Below are 20,114 nucleotides of genomic sequence, written 5' to 3'. Positions count from 1 at the left end.
ATTTGTAAATCTGCTAATAAAGTTGATTAATTTACTTTAAACATGCACTATTTCACTATATAACCATGCTGTTACACTCGTTTTCCTAGTAAAGGGCATCTGATTTTACGCCTCCCTTTTTGTTTTTGCGATAATACCTGTGCAATTATACCTTGGATAATAAATCCTTAGGCACATGAGCACATTTCTTTAGAGTGGATTTGCTGGGTACTAGAGTAAGTGCAACCCAGAACCTTAGAAGATAGTACAGAACTACTTTTAAAGCTGCTCTTCAGCCTATCCAAGAACCTGATAGTGTCTGTTTTCCCATGAAACTTCCAACATTTAGTTCAACAAGACATCCAAAGGGTAAAAAATGGTATCTTCATGCTGTGTGTTCCAATTTGTATTTCTCTGGTTATTCAGCAGCCAAGTGGGTTTGCCTGTTTCTTCACAGTGTGGAATCTGCCATTCCTCCTGTGCTGACATTGGGGAAGTGCTCAGGTGTACCAGGCTTTTTCTTTTGGGTCACAGCTCCCAAATTATGACATGGAAACTTCTTAGTTATGAATGCTCAGCCTTAGCTTAGGCTTGTTTCCTGCTAGCTTTTATAACTTGACCCGTTTCTCTTTCTCATGGCCTTTTACCTTCCTTTTGTTCTGTATGTCTTACTTTCCCACTGTCTCCATGGCTGGCTGGTGGCTGCCTGGCTTCTGGCCCTGTGTGCTCCTCTCTTTCTCCTTCTCTTCGTTCTTCTTCTCTCTCAAGCCTAGATTTCGCTTCCTACTTATTCTTTCTGCCCACCAGCCCCATCTATCCCTCTCCTGCTGAGCTATTTATTGGACATTTGGCTTTTTATTAGACCAATCAGGTGCCTTAGGCAGGCAAGGTAAACAAAATGCAAAACTCTTTACATAATTAAACAAATGCAGCACAAACAAATGTAACACATCTTTACATCATTAAAATAATATTCCACAGCATGCAGGCTTCCTTTTTCATGTATCTTCTATGTAAATCCAACATTTTGGACTGGTGTCTACAGCCCCAAGAATCACTCCTTGTCTGTCTTCTTATCTGGGGTAGTGGAAGGTTTCTGGAGGTCTAGCTTGCACCTTATTCTGGCTGTTGCTCCCAAGATGTAAAAGAACACTCCCAGGATATCTTAGCACTTAAGCAGGCAACATGATATGTCACAGAAAGCAATTAAACAAAGACGGGAAGCCTGCTCCTGACCTGTGTCCCATGCGCTCAGTTTTCCATTCCTTTCAGCAAGTTGCCCAAGCTTGCGATGGTTTTTATGTCTTCCAGGTGGTGCCCGGTGTGTCATGTGACCCGAAATGTCCTTTCTTCGATTTGTTGTCTCCTTCCTGGTCTGTTTCTATACCTCCCACTATCTACAAGGTTTACCCAGCTTATGGGTACTACTTTCTTCTAGTATTCTTCCTAGGTCAACGCCCAGTATGACCCACCTCCAAGTCTCCTGGCAACTGATTAATCCCTTTCTGGGCTCCGCCAACTGCCTTTCACTTTACACTACTACACATGTACATTATTTGCCAATTTAACAAAATCTTTAAATATTGTTTTCTTCTGAGATGCGGTGAGTTCTTTTGAAATTCCCAAATCATGTTCAGAACAAGACACTGGATAATAGGTTGGTGTCCAAAACAAAAGAAGAACTATCAAGCTTTCCCATGGGCATTAGCAGGAGCCAAGACCTGCTTCCAAACTTCCTCATCCTCATACTGGTTCTTAGCAGAATGGACTTTAACAAGTCTGACTTTAATAATTAAAAACCAAAGATCACACAGTCAAAGGAGACCAGGACATAGGATGGCCAGAAACTCCATTTCAAAGAGGGGGTATTTAAACATCTGAAGAAATCAATTTCTCTAATGTCAGCATTAACTGGGGATTTATCAAAAGCAGAGAGTCTCAGGGAGAAGACGAGCCTTCCTTGTCCAATTTGGCAGCTTAGCCTGGTGGCGAGAGCAGTTGGTGCCAAAATAAAACAGCAGCAGAAGCTTTCAGACTTCAACTAGCTTGTTGACAGGCTCGCCCTCAACATACACTGAATGTTACACGACTTCCTGGCCTCGGGTGCGAGCAGGGCAAAGGTGAAGTGTTCAGCTGCCAGGAACACTGGCCTTGCCAGGTGAGCATCGACTGCCCCTGACTATGCTTGCACTTGGGTTCGTGGAGTCACAGCAAATGACAGGAAGGCGCTGTAGGCCAAGGTGGCCAGCAACAGTGCGCACCACAGAAAAGGAGCATGGGCAATGGCTGTCCTCTGTGTAGAGGTGATAAGACAGACTCAGAGAAAGGCTTGTCGAGGGGTGCCTGAGGCAAGAAACGGGGGCACTCTGTTTTTCTGTTTCATAACATACAAGCATTATTAGTTATCCTCAAGTTTGGGTATTACTGGGCATAAGGGAAAGAATGAAAAGATTATGGGAAAGTGTGAAGCCAGCCTCAAAACTAGGGTTCTCCCTTCAGTGCAGGAAAGTCTGAGCACAGTTTTATTGTCCTAGAAATCATATATAGTCCCACTGCTCCAGTATCTCCTGAGAAAAGCAACAGTGTCAGCTCTTCTCACTTCGACAGCTGCTTCCCATGACACCACCCCAGCCGTGGCTCTAACCTGATGGTCTTAAGAAAAAGAGGTGGTTGTACCACACACGAACTCAGGGGCCAATATGTTCTTGGTGGAGAGAAGTACTCCAAAGTTTAGTGGCATCATAAATACCCTACTGACTCTGTTAGCTATGCCAGTGCTCCCCAAACTGGCAGTAGTTAAGAATCAGTGTGTGTGTGTGTGTGTGTGTGTGTGTGTGTGTGTGTGTGTGTGTGTGATTTTTAGTTTCTGTGGTGGTCTAAACGAAAATAACCCCATAGGCTTTTATGTTTGAATACCTGGTCCCCAGTTGGCTGAACCCTTTAGGAAGGATTAGGAGGTGTGGCCTTGTTGGAGGAAGTGTGTCCCTGGGGGCAGGCAGGCTTAGAGTTTCAAAAGCCCACACCATTCCCAGCTGGCTCTCTCAGCCTTGAGGCTGTGTCTCAAGATGTGAGAACCACTGCTCCAGCACCATGCCTGCCTGCTGCTGCTGCCATGTTCCTTGTTATGACAGCGGTCACTCACAGACTCTCCCTCTGAAGTGGAAGCTCCTGGTCACCTCTCTCTTCTCTCAGTTCTCTTGGTCATGGTGTTTTGTCACAGCAGTAGGAAAGTAACCAAGACAGTTTGTTTCCAATCTACTGTAGACTTTTACAAAATGCAACAGTAAAAAAGGGACACAAGAACAAGCAACCGTGCTTTATTACTAAATTCAACAGATAAGTTGCTCTAAAGTTCTAGATGCTTCATCTCAAGTTTCTATTCACAACTGGGAGCAAAATAGTAGGAAACAGTTCAAAGACCTGTCTTTTGAATAACACTAACCTAGCCAAGTGTGGTGGTGCATGCCTGCATCCAGCACACAGAAGGACCCTGCAAGAGGATCCTCAGTTCGAGGTAAGCCTGAACTACATAATGAGATACTATCTCAAAAGTAGAAATAATAATAAGCAAAACAGGTAGCACCAAATGAAGGAAAGAAGGTTCTAAAGCAGTCCTTTTCTCCGGAGTCTGCTTAATAGAATCATATGTATAGTTTTTAGAAATTGCCTTCAGTTCTGTAACAGCTTTCAGTTTGAGAAAATACACTCTTCTCACAATGCAAATGAAAATAACCAACATAATTTCTCAGTTGAAGGCGAGAATACCTGAATGGAGGAGAAAGGAGTTTGGTTCCCCCCCCCCCCCACTGGGCATTGATTCCCACAGGGCACAGTTTTCAGAGTGGGGAGAACCTGATCTAGTGTATCAGGTGATCCCCGGGGGCCCTTTACCTCATCTTGCAAAGAGGGAAGCAGACGTTAAGAGGCAGAAGACAGGGCCAGGGCAGTTGGAGTGTCTGCTCCGCAAGGCTGCATCTCAGGGCTTGTGACCCTCATGCTTTTGGAAGTACACAGCCAGTGAACTCGTAGGAGAGAAGGCAGAAGGTCTTGTTCCCTACCTCCAAAGAGAAAGCACAGGCTGGCTTCTAACTAATCAGAGCAGGGGGCTGCTGTCTGAGAGCGTTTTATCTGGAGAGCCTTTGGGAGACAGCCAATTAGTGTGTGCTGCTCCAGGCTCCCAGGAACAAGACCTGAAGGCCAAGTCTTCCAAGAGCTGTTCCAGTTTGCCCAGAAGGACATCCTTTTAAAGTCACACATGCCCCACTCTTTTGCATAAACGGAGAGCAGCTGGAATGACTTTTGACTTCCTTTTGGGGCAGTGGCTTAAAGATATCACTGAAATACATGTCAGTGCAAAACCTTATTTTTACATCCCAATCAGGACTAGTGAGGCCTGCCCAGCCCTCATCCTGAATGCAGCTGAGGATAGCTATGGGAGTGGCCTAACATAAAAATCATAAGCTTACTAAAGATATTACTAGAGTTTTCCTTTTGTCTTGTTGTAACACACCTGCATTCTTCACAAACTTCACAGCTGACAAGGCTGTCACACTGTCAAATGGTTCGATGTGCTTGAGTGCTGAATTATTTGCAGGGCCCACATACAAACAGCAGTGTGGGTGCTGCAGCCAGAGAGAAGACTTGGTCAGTACGGTGCTTGGTGCTAGCACGAGGCCCCAAGTCCAGGTATGAAGCGCCTGTGTGGAAAGTCAGCCAGTGCCTATAATGTCAGAGCTGGAGAAGCAGAGATGGAAAGTCCCGGAGGGCTTGCTGGCCAGACAGTCTAGCCAAAACAGCTAGTTCCAGATTCAGTAAGAGACTTTGTGTTGTAGAATATTATTTTAAGATGTGTTACATTTGTTTATGCTGTGGAACATTTGTTTAATGATTAAAAAGATACGTTGCATTCTTTTATGTTGCATTTGCTTAACTCAGTGGAGCTTTGCCTGTCTAAAACACCTGATGGTCTAATAAAGAGCTGAACAGCCAATGGTGGGCTAGAGAAAGGATAGATGGGGCTCCCGGACAGAGAGACTAAAAAAAGGAGGAGAAATCTGGGAGGAAAAAGAAGAAAGAGCAAGAGAACAGGAGAGGAGGATGGTAGGGGCCAACCACCCAGCCACACAGCCAGCCAAGGAGTAAGAGTGAAAGTAAGATCGCAGAAGTGAGAAAAGCCGGCAAGAAACAAGCCAAGCTAAGGCCAGGCATTTATAATTAAGAATAAGCCTCCATGTCATGATTTGGGAGCTGGATAGCGGCCCCCCTAAAGAGCAAAAACAACCAACAACAACCTTGTCTCAAAAACTAGAGAGAAGAGCCACGGTGGAAGATGCTGGACATCAATTCCTGGCAACATACACCAGGTGTGTGCGCAGGTGTACACACACACACACACACACACACACACACACACACACAGAGAGAGAGAGAGAGAGAGAGAGAGAGAGAGAGAGAGAGAGAGAGATTTTCAAGATGGCCCCATCAGGACAATGTATAGTTGCCTCTGACCAGACAGTTCACCCAGGAAGCAGCCCTGACCCCAGTTAGTGATCTCATCCCACATACTAGCTATCCTCTGACTTTCATCTGGGATCAATCCTGCTGACACACAGACCGATGGGATGATTGGACTGAAGTCAGATAAAAGGCACCACAGTACAAGCTGGCAGCAGTGAGGGGCCAGCTGCCCTTGGTTAAATTTACAGCTGCTTCCCTCTGCACAGCAGGAAAGTGTGCGATTCTAATCTTGTTTACAGGTAGATCAGGAAACCTGACACTGACCATGGGGCCAGCCAAGGTCAGCTCTGAAACAGGGGGGAGGGGCTTCTGGTGCTGAGTGTCACTCTCCTTTTAAGGGGTGAGGCTAGCTCTTCCTGGATGCTTGGGGAGCTCCTGCCCCCAAACCCTGACTCCCGCAGGAGTGACATTTATAAGAGCCACGTTTCCAAACTTTCTCCTAATTCAATTGAACTTCCATCTCTGAATGTATGACAGTGTCTGTTTAGAGAACACAACCTCCACAGTGAAATGTCATTATTATTATTACTATTACAATTATTATTATCATCAGTGTTTGGAGACAGGGTTTCTCTGTGTAGCCCTGGCTGTCCTAGAACTTGCTCTGTAGACCAGAGATCCGCCTGCCTCTGCCTCCTGAGTGCTGGGACTAAATGTGTGCACACCACTGCCTGGTATAATGAAGTGTTATGAAGCAGAGTAGTCCTGAATTGGAAATTACACTTCTACGACAGCTTCTAGTGTCTAAATAATCATAGTGTATCTATATGTCAATACTGAGACATTTAAATCACAGCTCCAAACTGCTGTTTAATGGCACGGTGAAATGCACCTACTACGTTTTTCGGGGGAAAAGAACAAAAAACGTAAAACTAACATTTGTTTTGTATGACCTAATTTGTCAATAAATAATCACTTATGTTGAAAAGTACATATCAGTTAAAGATTACAAAAGCAGATATAAATATTAACATTGGGAGTGAGATAAAAATTTTAAAGTTTTCTTGAATCTGAATTTTTAAAGATTTCTTAGGGGCCAGAGACATGACAGAGGACCCAAGTTCTGTCCCAGCACCCACACTGGGCAGCTCAGAACTGCCTGTGACTCAAATTCCCGGGGATCCAATTTCTTCTGCCCTTCACAGGGAACTGCACTCATGTATGTGCACACACACGCTCACACACACACATACACACACACACACACACACACACACACACACATTAAATAAATTGAAAAACAGTCTCAAATGTTCATTCAGTACTTTTATAGTGAGAAAACTGAATAATTAAAAATTATTTCCAATTGAATAGGTAACACTGTCCCTCAAAGAGAGATGGTGCCATCAAGTAAACTCATGGCTGCTCAGTTTATAATGACTGCCACTGCCTAGCTGATAACCATTCATTGGCAATCTTGTCTCCAGGAAGCCGGAGATATATCTAGATGATAGAGTTTTGCCTAGCATCCGGGGAGCCCTGAATTCAGTGCCAGCATCTCATGAACTGGGTGCCAGACAGTGTGTACAGCACATGCCCGTAATCCTAACATTTGGGAAAGCAGGGCAGGAGGGGAGCAAAGTTCAAGGTTATCCTGAGCTACAAAGTCTGAGCCTATCCTGGGCTCTACAAGAAAACACCGGTGAGTATTTGATTATCATCCCTGAAAGTACACAGTGGAAAAGGAGCTGACCTTGCATTCTAGAATTGCTTCTCTTCTCTTTCCCTGTTGTGTGCAGGTCAGTATGCATATCCATCCGCACAGCCCTGTGCTGCTCCCCAGTTATGGGAGCTGGCGTTTCCTGCTTTGTTCATCTAAGCCTTTCAAGCTATAAAACTTGAATGAGTCACGTGAATTGCAGCATTCCCGCCTCTGTGTAGTCAGTCACTCCCGTGCAGTCTTTGGAGTTCTGTACATAAGAAAGAGAGAGTTGTCTGTGCTCACATCAGCTTCGGAAACATCAGAAGGATGCACAGTAACCTGTGGCTGATGGCTGCCTTTACTGATGCGGAAGAAACAAGTCTTCCAGTTGTGTGTGTGTGTGTGTGTGTGCGTGCGCCTGCGTGTGTCTGTGTGTGCATTTGTGTGCATGGCCATGCATTCAAAAGTGGCATCTAGAAGGTGGCTCTTGGTGTCTTCTATCATCTCCACCTCATTTTTTTGAGACTGAATCCTTCACTGTGTTTGGAGCCCATGATTCTGGATAGATGGGATGGCAAGCCCCAGGGGTCCTCCTGTCTCTGCCTCCCCCACACTGAGACTGCAGACATGCACTTATTTGCCCAGCTTTTCATATGGTGCTGCAGATCTGAACTCAGGTCCTCACTTTACCAACTGAGTAATTTCCTCACCCCCAAAGTATATTTTTATTCATATGTATGTGAATATTTGTTTGGGGTGTGCATGCACATATGTGTATGCATGTTTGTGGGAGGCAGAGGACAATCTCAAGTGTCATCCTCAAGGGCATCATTCACTTCCTTGACACTGGGTCTCTTCCTGACCTGCGGCTCACCAATGAGACAAGCTGGCTGTGCAGTGAGGCCCAGGGATCCTGTGCTCTCTCCTCCCCGGTGCTGGGTACATTCCCCACACCTGGCACTTTGAGGATTAACTTGGTCCTCGGGGTTATTTGTGAGGTAAGCACTTTATCCACTAAGTCCTCTCTCCTCCTATAGTTTAAAGATGTTACAGTATTAGAATTCTCATAAGTATTCTTATTCATGATTATAAAACATGTACATTATAACAAGGTAGTAGAGAAATAATCTAGACTACCAAAACACTGTAATGAAGACGCCACTGAGTTTATCAACAGTAACTTTGACAGTGGCTTCTACTATTGTCTATGTAGGCCACTGGCTAGTCTAAGAACTGGCAACCCCTAGATTAATGTATGGGAACGGACAGGGGAGGCAGAGTGTCATATCATACAGAAAAGGGCGCCTCAGCCTGCCGCAGACCAGGACACAACTGGAGCAAACACAGGACTAGTCTGTAGCCTCGAGTGAAGAGATAAGGCACCCATTACACACCCCTGAGGGATGCGAGTTGAGAAACCAGAAGAAAAAAAGCCACGTTGCTATAGGAAGCCGATGTGGAAAGGACAGAACGAAAACAGAATGCCGCAAGATGGGAAGCAGGCGCCGAGGATGCCAGCCATCAGTAAGAAGGGTGCAGAAGGGAGGAGAGATGCCAGCCGTCAGGGGATCATATGGCATCCTGGAGAACCAGAGAGCAAGAATAGATAGCCACTTCCGCCCAGCTGTCTCCCTTGGTCTCTTTGGTGTTCCAGGTCTGGCTCCCAGTCCGGGTATCCTAGCAACCAAACCCAGGTAATTGGATTCAAGATAACTTGAATGAGTCTCTGTTTAGTGCTACTCAGAGACCAAATAAACCCCAACTAACCCGTGGGGTTCTGCGGGCCTTTGAGTACATTCTCCTTTCACAGTACAGCAGCCAGGTGTTGCTCAAGGTGCCAGCATTAACCACAATTTAAGAGTATGCCTTTCAGCTTTGCATTAAAATATTCCACAGAAGTGTAACTAAACTAACCCTACTATTTACAGGGGAGGGATACAGTAGCAGCTTGCCTTGATGAGGAGGAGTCACGCTGCACCTGTGTTCCCTCTTAGGAAAAATTCCAGCTCTGGGTGGCCTCAAGTGAAGGGATGTTTCACAGAGAAATCTCATTTTGTGATGGTTGTGGAAGGGACTCTCCAAGATCCACACTGAGCTTCAGCACAGAAAGTGGAGCCGGAAGAAGGCCGCGACACCAACAAATGGTGTAAACCAAGCAAGAAAACCCACAGAGGTGCAGAGCTGTTACCAGCCTCCACCCTCATCTGACAAGGGTGTCCAGGGTAACATCGCTACTCCTCAGCATCTGAAAATGACCTGTACATGTAGTTGGGTTCCTTGGGGAACACGTTGGACTCAAGTGAGATTTCCTAAGAAGTTGCCCAGCTTGGCCTAGAAACACCATGAAAGTTATTCTGAAATATACCCTCCGTTTCTAACTCAGGGTCACTGATAACAGCGAAAGGATGTGCTAGGGTGGAGAAGCATTTCTTTTCAAAATCACTTCCAAGAAAGTGTTGTTTGCCTGTGCTGCTTGCTGTAAACCTGCCACACCGACGACGACATACGGTCATTTTTCGGCAATGGTTGGGACGGGTGCAACTGTCACCCACTGTATCAATATCTCTTCAGCTGGGGGAGGGCGATCAAAAGGAAAGTTGCGGAAATGATTTTTGTATTATTGTTTTATTTATGAATGAGGAATTTTAAAGTAATGAGGAATTTAAAATTTAATAAATTTTACTTTACTACTTTTTAAGCTGTTTTCAGACCTCAAATTATATCTTCAACCCTAAGCTTATTGATCTCACGGAGAAAACTGCGCACAAACATCCGCACACACAACCTAGAGCACACTAAGGGTCCCCAAAGCCACTGGTGCTCATGGTGCAGTACCGACCTCACCCATGGACCTCTTCCATCATGGTGCTGTAAAACATGTTTTTCCAGTACCAAATGTGGTTCAATGCTACATAACTAGCTGTTCTACATCATTGTTTAGGTAACACTTCTAAGAGGAAATGTGTTTAGTATAGAAATGATCTTTTCTTTAACATTTTCCATGTGAAGTCCCATGGTTGACTGCAGCCCGTGGATGGCAAGGGCCAGCTGTACTACATATAGTACACTTTGATCATTGAAAGAATTTTCACATGAACTAGGTCTATAGAAGAATGGACATTCAACACTTGCTCTCAATCTACTCTGGGGTTTAATGAAACACACCAATGCAAAGAGAGATGGGATCATATAAAAATAAATACTGTACAACATTTTAAAAAAGATAAATGTTTGCCATGCAATGGTGGGACATGCCCTTAAAAAACCAACCAACCAACCAAACAAACAAACAAAAAACCAGTCATCAAAAAACCAGTCATCATCATCATCATCATAAATAATTGCATGTAAGAATTCCTTCTATGCCATTGTTTTTCCACCGATGTCCTCACTGCATAAGCAGAAGGGTTCTGTCCTTCCTTGGGTGATTCCTCAGGCTCTGACTCCGCAGAGGATCAGAAATGTCCCTGATGCAGATGACGTAGGCAGAAGCGTGAGCCCAGCTTTCCGTCTTTAGTGTTGAAAGTGACAGAGACAGATGGAAAGGGAAAACACAAACCAATGGACACCTTGGTGGTTTTGCTTCTTTGAGAGATGCTCTCCCTGTGCAGCCCAGGCTGACCTTGGCCTCTCCAGGCTCCTGCCTCCACACTCTCGGTACCAGGATTACCGGCATGTGCCACCACATATTGTTTTTTGCTTTTGTTTCGAATTCAAGGTGCTTTTTCAAAAAAGCTGTGTGGGATGCTTGTTCGACAGCTACTACACAAATGACTGAGGAAGGCGTTGAGCTACTGTCCCTTGTCCTTTTAGACATGACTCTCCTTTGCCCCTGTGGTCATTTTCCACTTATGTCTAGCAGGTCAAAGCACGTTCTGCTGAGCATGGGCAAGAGAATTAGGCACCAAACCCTAGCACTTGCTCACTTCCAAACTCCCCCTCGGCCTGGTGAGGGACAAAGCTTGTGACATTTAGAGGAGAAATCAGAAGTCAGGTTCTTTCCATCGCTCATGGTGGCCTGAAGATGTGTGACTAGGAGAGAGGTGTCTGTCCTCTTGGGGATTCCCCTGGCTGCAGAAAAATATGGCTAACCAGCCAGACAGGCAAGCCATTGTACTCCATGCTCACCCACCCCTTCACTTTCTAAATCCCTTTGCCACAGCTGCCCAGTGATGCTCCGGGAAACACTGACAAGGACCTCATGGCAGCTTCAGGGAGCCTTGGGGTGTGCTGAAATCCCATCATTTCCTAGGTGTGCTCTAACGTGACACAGGTGCCCGGGCTCTGCTGAGGACGATACTGCATATGACAGCTGTTCAGTCACTGCTGCTTTAGAGGCCGTTTTTACACTTTTAACTTCAGTGCATGTGACAAATTCTAGGGAACTGGTAGCATGTTACTTCCCTACGTTAGCCTGTATACATGCTTTGCTTGTGTATACTTAAGTACAACATTTTTTTTCCATTAGCATGAGCATCAAGCAGTGACTCAAAGACATCTGCCTGATCTTTGCTTTTCATGGTGCAAGTTCCTGGAAAGTTTGCATAAGGGTGGACAGTTCCCTTTTTGTGAAGGTCTGAGGCTGTCTGCTCTTCTTTGCTGACCCCTTTGAAAGGACCCGAGGAAACTGGGCCAGAGTCCCACATACGGTCTATCCCAGGGTCTCAAACCTCCGTGGCCTCCCTCAGGGTGGTTCAGAGAGTAAGCACCAACAAGCATGACTGAACGCTTTCACAATGAGCAAGCCAAACAATTAGAAATTCACCAAAAATAATTAGAAATAATTTCCAAGATCACTAGAGAACTCCCTCAAATAACTAACTCCTTTATCTTAAATTTGCGCGAGTACTCAGCAATCCAAAGAAGGGGTTTACAGGGTTGTACTATTGTGGTTCCTTGTGGAAAATCATGTACACCATGACTGTAAAGGGCCCTCCAGAGGGGCAAAGAAATGAGAGGATGTTAGGTCTCCCTTTTCTGTTCACTACTGATGGTGCTCGAGAATGTCACGTAGCCTGAGCCATAGGTTTCTGTAGCTAGATGAGGGAAATCCATCTTCCCTCCCAGTCTCCCAAGGTTGTGGGGAGATCAGATAACATTCTACACAGGAGGATTTCATAAACTGTAGACCAGTGGTTCTCAACCTCCTTAATGCTGTGATCCTGTAATACAGTTCCTCACGTTGTGCTGACCCCAACCATAAAATTATTTCATTGCTACTTCATAACTGTGATTTTGCTATAGTTACGAATCATAATGTAAATATCTGTGTTTTCAATGGTGTTAGGCGGCTCTTGTGAAAGGGTCATTTGACCCCCATGGGTCATGACCCACAGGTTGAGAACTTCTGTTCTAGATGCTCTTTCTTGGGGGGAGGATAAAATTAGAACAGATTTTTAAAAACAGCATTTAATTTTAGAGTAAGGAGAGAGAAAGGTTCTGGTTACCTCCCTGTTGCTGTGGCAAACACCAGAAGCAACTCCAGATTTCACTTACCGGTTTCAGTCATCACCATACATCATGCATCAAGGGAAGCCGAGACAGGAGCCTGGAGGCAAGAACTGCAGCGGAAGCCGCAGAAGAGCTGCTAGCTGGCTTGCTTCCAGCACCTCCAACTGCCACCCCCTCCCACCACTCAGCTACCTATCATAAAAAAGTCCGAAGCCCACCTGCACAGGGATGGGACCATCAGCAGTGGGCTGGGCCCTCCCGCCTCAGTGAGTGTCAGAACGCGGTCAAAGGAATGAGGCCTGGTGAGCAACGCCTTGGGGAACTGTGAGAAGGCTCCAAGAAAAAGGGCAGAGATCACAGCTACAGAACCCAATCTGGTCAGTGTGCCCTGAATCTGGATATGGCCTTCTGCCTTGTTTTTGTGCTTTCCCAGATATAATCTATATACATGCCAGGCATTGTGTTTAAACTGGTCTGTCCTGAGAAAGTTCTGGTAAAGGGCTGCTCTGTTAACATTTAGTATGTGCCTACTGACCTTGATCTATATGTTTTTCTGATCGTGTTTTTTTCTGAGCGCAAACAACTTTCCTTGGATCATTGCTTTCTTTGTTACATATAAAAGTCCACGAAAACTGGAGTAAAGCTGTCTGCAGCATTAGACTGGAATCCACCCACTTCTTTCAGGTCCTCAGATCCCAGGTCCAGTGGACAAGATCTGCACAGGTCGGCCAAAATGCTGACAACGAGCGATCGAGAACATGCTCCAAGAACACGTCTCTGGGATGATCTGATGAAGCAATTCCTCAGCTGAGGTTCCCTCTTCCCAGGTGTGATGTGACAACTGTAGCTAACTGTGACAGGGACTGGGTATGAGATAAGAAAGTACCTTGTAAGACTGTGTTCTGAATCGTAGTACTTGGTCACCATGGTTAATAGCACCGAAAAGGAATGGAGGACGCATAGAATTCCTGTCCAGGAGGCACGGATTCGATCACGTCATGCAGCAGCACATGTGTGGAGAAGACACATTGCTGGGCATGGAAAACACATTTCTACCACTGTTGTCTCTGACGATATGAGAAGGGAAGATGGAGGAAACATGTAATGAGTCAACACAAGAAGGCAGAGACCTGAGCTAGCTCACCTGGTCTGTCTCACCATGGGACTGTCTTCAGCCCTATTATGATACAGTGAGAAGTCTTCATCAAATGGGAGAGTCAAACTCTTCCACCTCCTGGCCTCCAGAACCACAGCCTCTGAGTTATAACCTCCCTTTTTTCTTTCTTTCTTTCTTTCTTTTTTTTTTTTTCCGAGACAGGGTTTCTCTGTAGCTTTGGAGGCTGTCCTGGAACTTGCTTTGTAGACCAGGCTGGTCTCGAATTTGCAGAGATCCACCTGCCTCTGCCTCCTGAGTGCTGGGATTACAGGCACGCAGCAGCACCACCGCCCGGCATCAGCTTCCCATTTCCACCTGGAAATGGATTCGATATCAATTCATAGATGAAAAGGTTTATCCTGGTTCACAGAGATTACAGTTCAAAACTTGGCAGGCCCACTGCCTGGGGCCTCTGGCTGGGTTCCAGGTGATAGTGGTAGGAGGCCCATGGCAGAGCAAACTGTCATCTCATTGTCAGGGAAAAAAGTTCCCAGGATCCTTTGCAAGAGCACATCCTTCTGACCCAGGACCACTTGCCAAGCTTCGCCTCTTGGTGGAGGTTCCACCAACTCCCAAGAGTGCTATCCTGGAGACCAGACCTTCAGTAAGTGGGCTTTCAGGGACACTCGTCCAAACACTGAACCCATATTCGCTATAAATGATCTATTGTCCTGCAACAGAAAATACACTAAGCTACCCGGGGTTTTGGTTAGTCTGTCTCAAACCCTGGTTTAGCGACCCAGGCTAGAAGGAATGGCCTAATAGAGTCCATCCCCCTTTCTACCTCTTCCCAAGCCCCACAGTATAAAATTCTGGCTTGTGCCTATGGGCTCATTTTTGTGAGGGATTCTTGAGGAGTGTTCATGGTTTTAATGATGTTACAGCAGGATCATCTTGTAAGATGGTGTCTATAACTATTCCAGTGTGTGAATGCCTATTTTGGTATCTGCCCAACAGCCCATGTCTCCTGACTCAGAGTCCTTTGGTTGGTAGTAACTGTCTCCACTTAGATCTTTACCAACCCCCTATGAGACCCAATGCCTCCATTCTAGCTTTGTTCTCCTGGGTCCATTCTCCTATCCCCAGACCAGAACTTGTTGCCTCCCATATTCTAGAGTTCCTTCAAGGCCAGGAGTCTGTTACTTCTGTTATTGGAAGTAATAACTGATGTTCAAGGCATAGCAACAGGAACCTCTGGAGAATGACACAGAGAAGCGGGAAGGAACACTCTGAGCCACTACAATGACTGCCCCTTTCCCAATCGATGTGCATTCTTGGAAACTGGAGGGGAAACCTGAAAGCTAAGAAACACAGAAGGAGCGGAGGTGCCATGACCCACAACCCAGAGCCGAGTTTGGAATCCCTTCCCTTGCTCTGTGCAGTTGATCTGAAAACTCAGTAAGTGGCCAGAGCAAAGCGGGGGCTGCGGGTTTCTTTATTGCACGAGAGCTTGGGTCAGAGTGCTGCGCATGCCCCAGGCAACTCACCTATCTTTCGATCTTTGCTCTTCAGCACATTGACCGATTGACTTGCTGTACTGCTGGATGGCTGGGTCATGGCAGTGCTCGCCTGGTCCTCGGGGCTGTGTGGTTTAGCAAGGAGTAGCTCTTCTGGAAATCAGTTCTACCATTCCACGTTAACAAAGCCTCAGACATGCTTCCATCCTAGGCCTTCTCTGCACTCTCCAGCAGGTACTACAACACCCATGACTGATCTCCAGAAGCATCCTTTACTTCATTTCACTCCGAAAGCTCTCCATCACCATTCACCTGAACTGTCACTCTTGTCTCCTCAGGAACATGCCTGGCTGCTCTGCCTCCTTTCCTCTTCAGGACACCAAATTCTACCCATAATTCTCCCCCATGCTCAGTGAGTGATACCTCATTACTCTTCAGGGTTTATAACCCCAATAGAACAGTTTATAAACTATATAATACAAAAACTATATACAATGAACTATAACAATACAATAGTTTACGAACTCCTCATTTCTCTCACTCCCTTCCTTTTATGACTTTGACCTTCTCGTTAGAGTTGAACTTTCCTCGGCTGTGCAATTACACTCTTTTGTGTGGCATCACAGTGGGTCCCAACGACAAAGAACTCACTGTGTCTGGAGGTTATGACACATAAACACCAATAATTCTAGAAATTACCCGTGTGCCGTGCACTCTTTCATGAGTAAAGGAATCTCTCCCACAGCTTCTCAGCACACTGGCCTTGCCTTGGATTACCGAACTGCCACTGTCCCTGAGAGTTTAAAAGGAGACAACGTCCCTGACAGAACTGACATATTTTCTTTTATCATCTCCCAATCTCAATCATAGCTTCCTTTTAAACTGGGTAGACTCTTAGAATTACCTTAATAAGAAAACTTGAGTGTATGAATGCCACAAAAGTGCATTTTAAAAAGCAAAGTGCTGCCAGGCGGTGGTGGCACATGCCTTTAATCCCAGCATTTGGGAGGCAGAGGCAGGCAGATCTCTGTGAGTTTGAGGCCAGCCTGGGCTACCAAGTGAGTCCCAGGAAAGGCACAAAGCTACACAGAGAAACCCAAAGCTACACAGAGAAACCTTGTCTTGGAAAAAAAAAAAGCAAAGTGCTGTTTCTCCATTATCAAGATGGTTATACTTTCTGAATAAATTTAAAACACTCAAAGTCACAAAACCAAACAATCTCTTTGTGAAATGGGACCAAACAGGCTGTGTTAATTCAAGACCTGTAGTTTCTACCTTTCTCTCATAACATGCAGGCCTCACAACTGCCAAGACAGGGAACTGGCTCAGGCTGAGTGGAAAGTTGGTCCATGAGTAGTTTAGGAACCGCTGACCGAAAGATGTTGTCTGGTGTTAGCTCCCTAGCTGTGCTGTAGCTGCAAGGACAGTACGCCCAGCCCCAGTGCTGAGACGCAGAGTAGATGGTTGCCATTTCCCAGTGGTGGCTTCATCAGCAACTGGCAGGAAATGTCAGAACATTTTTCAAATCCCTTTCATGGTTGGGATGGCATGGTGGCAGGTGCTTGAGGCAGCTGGTGGCTGTGCACCATCATTCAGGAGGGAAGGGGATACTGCTGTCCCAGTTGCTTTCTCTATTCTATTCAGTCTACCTCGGCCCGTGCAGTGGTGGTGCCACAGTTAGGGTGGGCCTTCCCACTTCATTTAACCAGACCTAGAAATCCCTGAGACATGCCCAAAGACCTTCTCCTGTGTGACTCTTGGGCAGTGGCTCTCAACCTCCCAGATGCTGTGACCTGTTAATGCAGTTCCTCACGTTGTGGTAACCCCCAACCATAAAATTATTTCATTGCTACTTTATAACTGTAATTCTGCTACTGTTATGAATGATAATTTAACGATCTGATGTGCAGGATATCTGATATGTGACCCCCCACAAGGGTTCACAACCCATAGGTTGAGAACTGTTGCCTTAGGGCAACTGGGGGAGACACAGGAGAATGAGCGGGCCAACAGTTGAGCCCCAACTTCACTGAGAGACCTTGTCTCAATGGAATAAGACAGAGAATGGCCGGGCGGTGGTGGCGCACGCCTTTAATCCCAGCACTCAGGAGGCAGAAGCAGGTGGATCTCTGTGAGTGTGAGGCCAGCCTGGTCTCCTAAGCGAGTTCCAGGAAAGGTGCAAAGCTACACAGAGAAACCCTGTCTTGAAAAAAAAAAAAAAAGACAGAGAGTGACAGGGTGAAACAATGATGTCCTCTTGACTCCGTGTACACACACATGAGCATGTCCATGTGCACACAAACACATGCATATTTGCCACACACAGACCCATTCAATTGTATAAAATATATACAAATATAAGGTGTAGAACGATAGAGGAAGACACTGATGTAATCTCTGAGCTACGCATGTGTACTCACAGGTACGCACACTCACACAAGCATGCACACCGCACAACACACACACACACACACACACACACACACACACACACACACACACACACCCTGAAGAAACAAATTCCTGGGAGATTTTTGAGACTGATCTGTGTGCAATCCACTAGTGATGACGGACTGTGAAACTGGCTCCTAGTAGCTGGCTATAACTTGTTTAAAAGGATGTGAGCACCTCCATTCACTGCCCAAAGGAGACTTTTACCACCAACCTGATTTTTGAGTCCTGAGAGCTCAGGCACTTGGGCTCCTGAGTTGACCTTCACCTTCACACTGCAAACAGCAGGAGGTGGGGTGGGGCAGGCAGTGTTCCTGTGCCTGCTCCTCACTCAGATCCTTGCCTGGGACAATCTCAAGCTACCTATGATGCGAGCGCCTGTAGACAATCTGTGATGACATCATCTCAATTTGGAACAAATAACAATCTTTCCACGGGCACATATATTCAGTGTGCTCTTCCAAGCCTTTCTCATCAAGCCTTAACAAATCTCAAGAAACTGCTTCTGGTACCTAACATCTGCACAGCTGTGTTGAATTGCGTCTCTCCAGCATAGAAGAGGCATGTAATTGTGGATTCTCGGTGAATACTTGTGACAAGCATCCAACATCTGTCTGTCTACAGATGAATGAGGACATGAACAGTTGAGTGAATGAATGAGTGATGAATTGGTCAAAATTAGCACCCATTGAAGTAATCTGTGGTGGCCGGTTCTATCTGAGAACTCGGCCTGTTTATCTCCAATACCACTCCTTAATTGCATTGAAGCAAGAGTTCCTTTTGCTAATTAAAATCTTTCTTCATAGAAAATGATTTTTTTTAACCCTCCTTGTCTAAGCTAGGTGTGGCGGTACACATCTGTAATCCCAGCACTTGGGGAGGCTGCCGCAGGAAGATGGGAAATTCAAGGACAGCCTAGATAATATATATAAGGCTAGACCTTGCCACAAGAAAAGATTAAATTAAATTAGAAACAACTTTAAAGGCTCAGTATCTGCATTAGTAACAAAGCACTAGCCTACCCACATAAGACCTTGGGTCTCAATCCTCAGCAAAATAGATAAAAGCAACAACGAAACACCAGTCTACCAGGAAAATAAGAATTTAGTTTCTGGACTCAGAGGTGGCTCGGTGGCTAAGAGCACATACTACTCATGCAGAGGACCCATATCAAAGCCATGTGTTAATGCCATGTCCAGGAAACTGAAACCTCTGGCTTCCTTGGGAACTTATCCTCATGTGAACATACCCATACAAGATATAATAAAATAATTTTTCTAAAGTTTGGTTTCCATGCAGTTACTTTAAAGCATTTTTTTTTTTTTTATTGTAAAGCACTTGGAAGTTTGACACAAAGTCATTCTGATTATCTGGCCTATTGCCAAGGCCAAAGCTAAGGCAAGGCGCTCCCACTGGCCGGAAATCAACAGGAATGCAACATTGCAAACACCGTTCCAGCAAAGGCTGTGTGGACAGGAGAGGTCACATACCACAGACTTCACACACATTCTTCAGAGGTGGTGCTCAACATCAGACAGGAATGTTGGTCACAGTCCCACAAAATGAAGAAATGCCGTTCCCCCTAGTTCAAGCAACGCTCTAGCTGTATAGAGAATTATTTAAACTTTAAATGGGGAGGATGATAGCAAATAAGTTAATTTCCAATTTGAGAAAATACAGAAATGTACTTCCTGTTATGAAAATTACATGGAATATAAAAACATTTTTGGTGTTTCTGGGGCACATGGGAGACGTTTCAGTTCCTTTTCTAGCCTTAATTCTTCCTGTTTGAGGATATTATCTACTGTGTAAATTTCATCACCATGGCTACACAGTTGCCATTAATTGGTTAATCTCTCTCACAGTTGACATTTAAAACTGTCCTTCAGAACATGGCATTCTCAGGAAAACAGTATGGGAAAGAGGTGTGCTTGCTAACGTGACTTGAGAGATGAGCACCCTCAGCAGGCTGAATGCTCTTTCCTCTTGATTTTCAAACTAGAATGAAAAGTAACCACACAACAGGAATGCCTCCCTCTACAGAGTTCCTCTGGAGCTCTGATTTCTCTTGGGTCTGAGCAAGCACTCTGCTTTGAAGGGCTATCACGACCAGTTGGCCAGATGCTTCGCTGCGGTCTCCATGGGCCCAAGACTAAAAGTATCAGGAAATGGTAGCGGTTATGACCAGCATCCGGATTACAGCTAATTAGGCAGAAAAAGGCTTAACCTACGTGTTAGTGTGTTAGTTTTCCATCTCTATGACAAAATACCTGGAAAAACCAGCCCCTTATATGGAGGAAAGATTCATTTTGGGTCGCAGCTGTAGACGCTTCAGTCTGTTTGGTCAGGCTGGCTGCCTTAGGACTTGAACTGACCCAGCCCATCAAGATAGGAAGTGTGAGGAGATGGAGACTACTCCCTTCACAGAGGCAGGTGAGGAGAGAAAGGCAGAGAGAAGAGA

General features: G+C 45.5%; 1 protein-coding gene across 1 annotated transcript in view; it reads right to left on the bottom strand.

Annotated features, from left to right (window-relative positions):
- Positions 1-15,302, bottom strand: part of Tbc1d9 (TBC1 domain family member 9) — a 77,368-nt gene extending 62,066 nt beyond the window's left edge. The window contains exon 1 of the mRNA XM_036187585.1: positions 15,233-15,302. Coding sequence (XP_036043478.1) covers positions 15,233-15,302 — 70 coding nt within the window. The remainder of the gene's footprint in view (positions 1-15,232) is intronic.
- Between the last annotated feature and the right edge of the window lie 4,812 nt (positions 15,303-20,114).

Source organism: Onychomys torridus, chromosome 5 (genome assembly GCF_903995425.1).
Source record: "Onychomys torridus chromosome 5, mOncTor1.1, whole genome shotgun sequence".
Classification (NCBI taxonomy): Eukaryota; Metazoa; Chordata; class Mammalia; order Rodentia; family Cricetidae; genus Onychomys; species Onychomys torridus.
The sequence above is the reverse complement of the archived record's forward strand: the minus strand, read 5'-3'. Positions and strand labels throughout refer to the sequence as shown.